Here is an 8,058-nt window from a genome sequence, read left to right as displayed (position 1 = left end):
TTCCTCCCCCCCAGAGCCTGCCTGAGCTGCGTGGGGGACTGGTGCTTCCTTCCGCAGCTGTGGTGACCCCTGGGACCACCCGAGTTGGGTGCCTGTGAGTGTGTCTGCCTGGGGGGGACCGCCGCTGCTTGGGAGGAAAGCACCAGCCCCTGATCCCCACCCCACCCCACCCCACAGCCCAGAGACCACTTCATCCGCATGCAGCTCGCCCTCCTTGCTGGAGAGGCGGGTAGGATGTGTGCGCAACACAGGGGTTTAATCAGCCCAAAACTGAAGTGGTGTTTTTTAAAACCCACTGCTTCAACTTAGGGCCCCCGTTTTGTCTACACATGCCCATTAGCACCACACTTTAACCAGCTGAGCTATTCTTTCCTCCCGCAGTGGTCTTGACTTTCTTGGAGTCCAATGCCTTTTATTCTTTTCAACTTACTCAGCTGTCTATGCTTTACTTTCAGTGTAGTGGAGAAATCCACATCATTTATCTCTTGGGGGTTATCAAAGGAGTAACTAAAAATGTTAGCAAATAAGTAAGGGGCATACACCTTGCAGTATCTGGGGAAGCCGTTGGAAATGGGTCAGAAAATGTGAGACCTGTTTTTTGTAGCAGTGAAATAGTTAATGTTGCTGGCATCCTGTTTCTTTTAACTTTGTTCTTTCAAAATGATCTGCCTCCTGTCCTAATTTTGGCCCATAACATTGTACCAAAACACAGCCCTGACCTTAGCTCCATGCTGTGTTGTCTGTAGTATTTACTCGCATGTTCCTGTTGACAGCTAGCTTAAATTACACTAACATTTACAGTTCTAGTACACCCACAAGCAAGAAGTCGTTGAGTTAAGGCTATCACAGATCCTCTGCTCAGGATGTGCTTTGGCATTTCATGAAAGACGAATGATATTCTAATCTGCCGTGGTACTGAATGTACTTCCTGATTGTGGATCAAATGTGCTGTGATGACTACATTTAGTTTAAAATAGTGGCATAACAGCTTCAAGTCGATTTTGATTCTCAGCATTATTTTTGTACACTTCAGAGTAATCTACTTTAATTCCTTTGTGTCTGAAGTTATAGGTGGTTCACTCATTAGGTAGATTTGCAAAACTGGTCGCATTTGAACTAGCTTTAAACAGAAGAGCCTGTGTAAGTCTTTTGACACTGGCTGGCATTCAGGTAAATCTCTTTCCATACAAATACATGATCACAATGAGCTGCTCAAATCCTTCAAACAAGCTTGCTATTTAAATGCTTAAGAAATCATTAGAGAGATTACAGCCCTGGATAATTTTTACCTTTAGTCAGTGCAGTTCTCATGTGGGGAAGACTTAAATGATACGCTGTATCTGCTATAAGCTAACCATAGATGTGGTAGTTCAGTTTAAGTCTCTTCTCTGTCACTTAAAAAAATAATGTTTTTTTTACTAGCGTCTCATCTGGCGTCTATAAAACTGGATGGGCGTTGTGCTTTTTGTTCAGTTTTAATTCTGAAGTGCATTTCTCTTGTTTCTCCTAGCTTTTACAAAGCTGATCACCGTAAATGGGCAAGAATATCATCTGCAGCTAGTAGACACAGCTGGCCAAGTAAGTGATCTTCTGCCTGAACCTTCTTTCAGACCTTGTGTTACTCTTCCAGTAGCATTAAACTGGCATTGAGCATGGCTTAAAAAAAACACAAAAATATTATGATTCATTTGGATAAGAGGTTCTCTAAGACTTTACTTACAGCAGTAAAATACCTGCTAATTCAAGTGAATACAAATACTTTAGAAGAGCTACTGCAGAGTAATTTATTTCCTTAAATTAGTGAAAAGGTTACATGTTTGGGGTGAATAGAGAATCCTTAAAGTCTGGTGAGGACCTGTCAACTCAAACAATGTGGCTTTTTGCCCAGTGTTTGGGCAGGCGAGAGTGAATTCTTTAAATAGGCTGACTTCTTATCAGCGTGAACTGGCAGGACTAAGTCATGGATAAGCAAAGGTTTGCATTATTGTATTCTGTAGTAGTGGTTAATAATAACAAGGGATCCAGGTTTTCAGTTTCCTACTGAAAAAAATATTGATTTTCCCTTTTACTTAAGAAAAATACAGATTTTTCATTGTAATGAAGAAACGCACAGATTTTGCATTTTTGCAAACAGCTCTCTGCAGGCTGGCAGAGTTCCTGCAAAGGGCTGGGGGGAGAAGGAGGAGGGCAGTCAGGCAGGGGTCACCATGGTCACATGGCCAGCCCCAGGCAGCCTGGAGAGCAGCTCCTACAGGTAAGTCTGGCAGAGAGTGGGGTGGGGATTGAGGCCCCTGTAGGGCAGGAGGGAGAGAGTTGGGCTGGGGTTGCTGCCCAGCTGGGTGGTGATTGGGGCCCAAGGTTTCATAGTTGGTAGGGTTGGAAGGGGCCTAAGCAGATCATCGTCTGACCCCCTGCCATGGGCAGGAAAGAATGCCGGGGTCAAAGTACCCCAGCTAGGTAATTATCTGGCCTCTTTTTGAAGACCACCAGGGTAAGAGCAAGCACCACTTCCCTTAGAAGTTGGTTCCAGCCTCTGTTAAAGAGGTTAGCTTTGTTATCTGGTGCTACCACCAGATTTCCAGGCATGTCCTGCAGAGGCCTCACGTTACTTGGGACCTTCTTTTTACCCCTTATGTATTTAAAAATTTAAAAGATTATGTTATCTTTGATCTGGGTTGCTAGTCCCAGTTCCATCTCTGCCTTAGCCTCCCTAACAGCCCCCCTACCATCTCGAGCAATGGAGGTATAATCCTCCTTGGTGTTGGCCCCTCCCTTCCATTAGGTGTACGCCTCCTTTTTGGCTTTGCAAAGGTTCTGGATGCTTTTGGTGAGCCATGGGGGCTTTTGAGCACTCTTGCCCCCTTTGATCCACATGGAGATTGTTACCCTTTGGGCTTGGAGAATCGTTTCCTTAAGGAATGACCACTCTTCTTGGACACTCACTCTTCCCCCCAGACAATCAACACCTCCCACAGACAACACTCAGGACTCAGGTGCTGCTGCAGGGGAGCTGTGGGCCCGGGTCCCTGGCCCTGTAGCCCTGGCAGCTGGGCACCCCCTCCAGTAGGGCTGGGGGAGGGCAGTGGGCTGTGTGTAGGGGGCGAGGGGCACCAGCAGGGCCCAGGGAGCTGTGGGAGTGAAATGAGGGTCACCAGCATGGTCAGGGTATTTTGGATGGGGAACGAGGGACCTGGACCTGTGAGCTAAGGGAGCAAGGAGAGCTCTGCTTTTCCATGATTTAAAAAAAACCCAAAATCAAGTACCAGAATTCATAGATATTCAGAATTTATTTTATTGTAGTGATTGAGGCACTGGTAGACTTCCAAATTGCTTTGAAATCATAAATGTATCAATAAAACCTTGTGTTCAGTTGATACATGTGCATGCACGCATGTACATGCATATAGTGGAGTTTCATTTTAATTGTGGATTTGGGGTTTTTTATCAGAGAATTTGTGGTATTGTTATTGGAGAAAACCAGGATCCCTGATGATAACATGTATTTGTAGAGTGCTTATGGGGCGTAAGCAAATGAGGTCATGGTTGGAGCCTGCCGCTAAAGTAAGCACCTAGTGTTATTCTCAGCTATAACGATTAGGAACAGCTCTGATACCTCCTAAAATAAATCATGTATAGCAGTCGGACTTTATAATGCTAATTGTTTCTCAGGCATGAATGTTTTTAGGGGAAGTATTTTGACTGGGAGTTGGCAGAGTTTCATAAGAGTCCATGGTTTGGAGCGTCAACTTTGGAATGCTGCAAACCCACTACAGCGTTGGAGGCAAAGCACCCATTTACCCCATGCTGCAAGGGCCTGAAGACACTGAAATTTGAACCTTAAAGTATGGGCCAGTTGATGAACAGCAAGGCCAGCTCAGTAACATCTCACCTTGCACTGCTGCAGAGCACTGCACAGCTTTTCTTATACCTGTGGTTTGGGATAAGTTGAATAAGCTCAGCGTATTGCAGAGTTCACTGCTCTGCTGTCTCAGGTTCACAACCAGGGCATCACTGCTGCAACAAAGGAAAAGTGCCCTGCACGCATCATGCACAGCTACACTGGGAAAGGGCTGTGGCACATGCGTGGCCTTCTGCGTCCATTAGGGTTCTCTGGCAAGCTTAAAGCAGGCAGGAACAACCTCTCTTACCACAAACCTTCATGGGCCAACCTCCATGTAGTCTCTCAGAAACAGGCATGGGGCAGGTAGAACCATCCTGTGCATCTCTGTTTCTGGGAGGAACATGGGGGCATGGGAAGGGCTGTGGCAAGAGCAGACTTTCCTACCTGCTTCAGGCTTATTTGGCAAATCCTAATTGTGTGCGCATGCCACAACCCTTCCCAGAATGGGGGTGCATGGGGCACTACCTGGCTATGGAGGCTTTCCCCACATTGCTACCCCCCGGAAAAAATTCTTACAGAACCATGATTTAAAACCACTGGTGTAGAGGGCTGTCTCTGTACTGTCTACTGCAGTCCAAACAAGTCTTGTGCCAAGGAGATGGACAGATGTTAAAATGTGGTACGTGAGATGTCATTTTCCTCAAAACCTGTGAAGCCAAAGGCCATGTGGGGGAGTTGGCTTTTTCAGATAAATGATGGGATGATGCTACTTCTAATTGAGAGTTTTGATATGGCGTGGCACTGGAAGGGGATCTTTTGGTGTCAGTGTTTCATGTCTCTCTCTCAGTGGAGAGATCCTGCTTTGAAAGTAACTTTATTATCAGTTCATGATGCTGTCTTAAAATAAAGTTTATCTTGTATTTAGGTGCAGTTGTGACTTTTTTTAAAACTGCACTTGATGGACTTAAGAGCTGTCCTGCTAAGTCTTTGTGATTACTAATTGCTTATGTCTGGAATATCAACATTTGAGGACTATGCTTTGTTTCTAAAGGACAGGGTTGGGGGAAAAAGATGGTGGTGATACCTTGAATGTCAGAAATACATACTTATTCCCTGGTTCAGGAGGAAAATGTAGCAGATCAGAGTGTATTTGCTTGATGATAAAAGGTGAAGGATATAGCACCAGTATAATGATGGTGATTTTTTTTTAAGACTTCCAAGTCAGGAAGAACAGGTGGATTTAAGCACTCTTCAAGAAGGCAACAGTATTATCCAAAACTATGAGATGGTATTGGTGAGAAACTTTAATGTTCTGAATATCTGCTGGAAGAATCATACAGCCAAAAATAAAATGTAAAGTAAATTCCTAACTTTTGTGGAAGTCAACTTTCTGTTCCAGAAAGTTGAGGATACAATGAAGGGGTCATCATCTGCCCTGAATCTTGTACTGACCAACAGGAAAAAAATGGTGAAAGACTTGAAGGTGATGTGGGAATCTTGGAAGGAAGCAATCATGATATGATGGAATTTGATCCTGACATTGGGAAAACATGAGGTCAGCAAAACTAAGATACTGGATTTCAAAAAGGGGGATTTCAACAAACTTCAGGAGGTGTCCAGGAGGGCTGGGAGCTTCTGAAGGACACAGTACTGGAAGTGCAACAAGATGCTGTTCCATCACGATGAAATGGCAAGAGGCAAATGTGACTGCATAAGAAGCTTCGAGGATGCCTCATATGCAAAAGGACAGCATACAGGCTATGAAGATGCACAGGTCACCAAGAAAGCATACTGGGAAATAGCAACAATTTGCAGGGATAAAATTAGGAAGGCAGAGTAAAAAATGAACTTCACCTGATGAGGGAAATGAAGGACAACACGAAGAGATCCTGTAAAAACCAAGGAAACTGTGGATCCACTGTTAAATGGCCAGTGAAAAACTCTTAATAGAAGATACAGTCAAAGCAGAGCTGCTCAACAATGACTTTGCCTCAGTCTTCACACACACACACACAAAAAAAATAGTAAGTCCACAACCAGGCAGCTAAGAAGGATTATTTGGGTAAGCAAGGGAACAAACTGAGGGCTGAGATAACAACAGAAAAGTTACAGAGTTATTGACTGGTCTGAATTCACTGAAGGCAGCGCAGGACCTGATTAACTTAATCCCAGAGCACTAAAGGAATTGGCAGAGGAGGGTTTGATACCCAGGAAGTTACTGGAGTAGGTCATAATAGAGTCCTTTTGTAAGCATCTGGAGAAGGAAAGGCTGATCACAAGCAGCTTGTATGGATTTGCTACAAGCAAATCACGCTAAACAAACTTGATACCCTTCTTTGACAAGATAACTAGTTGGGTGGATGAAGGGAATGTTGTGGATATAGTGTACTTGGATTTCAGCAAGGCTTTTGACAGAGTCCCACATGACCTTCTGAAAAAAGCTGGAGAAATGTGAGCTAGACAAAAATACCCTTTTCTTGGGGCTATTAAGCCAGTTGTCCATCTTCCTCATAGTAATTATAAATTAATTCATGTCAGAATGACAGGAGGTTTTGAGTGAAGTCCCACCCTGGTCCCAGCGCTGTTCCATGTGTTTTAATTTGGATGCGGGCACAGAAAGCTTTTTGAGCAAACTTTGCAGATGATGCAAACTAGGGAAGGATCATGAGCATGTTGAAGGACAGGAGTGCAATTCAGAAGGATCTTGATAGACTGGAAAGATGAACTGGAGCTAACAGGATGATGTTCAGTGCTGATGAATGCAAGATGCTACACCTCTAGAAGAAAAATCAAAAGTGCAAATGCAAAATGAGTGATGTGGCTGGGTGGCAACACTGTGGAAAAAGAACTAGTCTTGGTGGATCACAGACTAATTATGAGTCTCTGCAGTGTGATGCAGGAACACAAAAGGTGAATATAGTTTGGGGCTGCATCAGTAGGAGCATTAAGGCACAAGACACAGGAAGTGATAGTGCCTCTTTATTCTAGATGAAGCCTAACCATTGCAGAATATTTTGTGCAGTTTTGGCCTCCATATTCCAAAAAAAGGATATGGAGAAGTAGGAGAGGGTCGAGAGGCAGGCGGCATGATAAAGGACTTGGAAAACAATCCATACAAGGAGAAGTGGGAGGAAATAAGCATGCTCAGCTTACAGAAAAGGCACTCGAGGGGGCACAGTAGCAGTCTTTAGGTATCTGAAGGGCTGCCGTAAAGATGAGGGAGAATGCCTTTTTTTTTTTCTAGCTGCAGAGAGCAGGATGTAGATGGATGGCTTGAAGTTTCAGCAAAGTAGGTTTAGCTTGGATATCAAGAAGAAGACATTTGTGACCATTAGAACAGTGAGACAGTACAGCAGACAGCCTAGGGAAGTTGTGGACTCTCCATCATTGGAGGTGTTCAAGAAGACGTTGGATAGATGGTGGTCAGGGATAATCTAGGAATTAGACGTCTGTGTTATGATTCAGTATTTCCCATGTTTTTGGACTTTGCTGCTTGCCCCATGGTGCCAGGAAGAAATTTTTTCCACTTCCCCCTCACTAAATGTCAGGGGTTGTATTCCCCCCCCCCCCCGTCAGAAGCATCGGGTGTTGCTTACACCCAAGACTGGGGATTTTGACTGATGTGCCAGTGCTCCTGCTGGCTTTAAAACCCAGAGATTCCCACCTAAAGGGTATTGCCCCTCTGCTCAGACCAAGTGCTACATTTGTGGTCAGGAAGGAATTTTACCCCATAGTCAGATTGGTACAGACTGTGGGGTTTTTGCCTTCCTCTATAGCAGGGGGTGGGGGAGAGGCACATGGCTCTCTTCCTTGACTCTTCAAGCATAGTTTAACAACCTGTGCAGCAGCAGGCCACCTTTGTCCCCCTGCTTTACTTGTGGCAGGTTAGGGCACTGCGCTTTGTGGTTGTGGCAGGGTTAACTTGTGTAGTTTTAGTAATGGGTTAGACAAGGATTTGATTGGGATGGTTTGGACAGGGGTGAATCCTGCCTTGGACTAGATGACCTGTGGAAGTCCCTTACACTCATACTTTCCAATGATTTTAAGTGGATTTCCAACCCTTAACTGAAGCTGAAACTGCTTAGTGCTGAAGGCTTAGTTTGAAATCAGGCTTGTTAGCTGCACGTGGTGTAACTGGCTGGCAAAACTGAGTGGCTTGCACTCTAATGCAACAGAAATAGAACTGTAAATGGCCTATGATTGATGGGGGGGGTGCG

At 44.6% G+C, this 8,058-nt stretch overlaps 1 protein-coding gene across 2 annotated transcripts in view; it reads left to right on the top strand.

The window, feature by feature from the left end:
- Positions 1–8,058, top strand: part of RHEB (Ras homolog enriched in brain) — a 64,813-nt gene that overhangs the window by 43,471 nt on the left and 13,284 nt on the right. For both annotated transcript variants that reach the window (XM_019508121.1, XM_019508122.1), the window contains exon 3: positions 1,511–1,578. In XM_019508121.1, coding sequence (XP_019363666.1) covers positions 1,511–1,578 — 68 coding nt within the window. The remainder of the gene's footprint in view (positions 1–1,510; positions 1,579–8,058) is intronic.

Source organism: Gavialis gangeticus, unplaced genomic scaffold, assembly GCF_001723915.1.
Source record: "Gavialis gangeticus isolate Ggan-Ray unplaced genomic scaffold, GavGan_comp1, whole genome shotgun sequence".
NCBI lineage: Eukaryota > Metazoa > Chordata > Crocodylia > Gavialidae > Gavialis > Gavialis gangeticus.
Note: the sequence above shows the minus strand (reverse complement) of the source record. Positions and strands in the feature narration are given on the sequence as shown.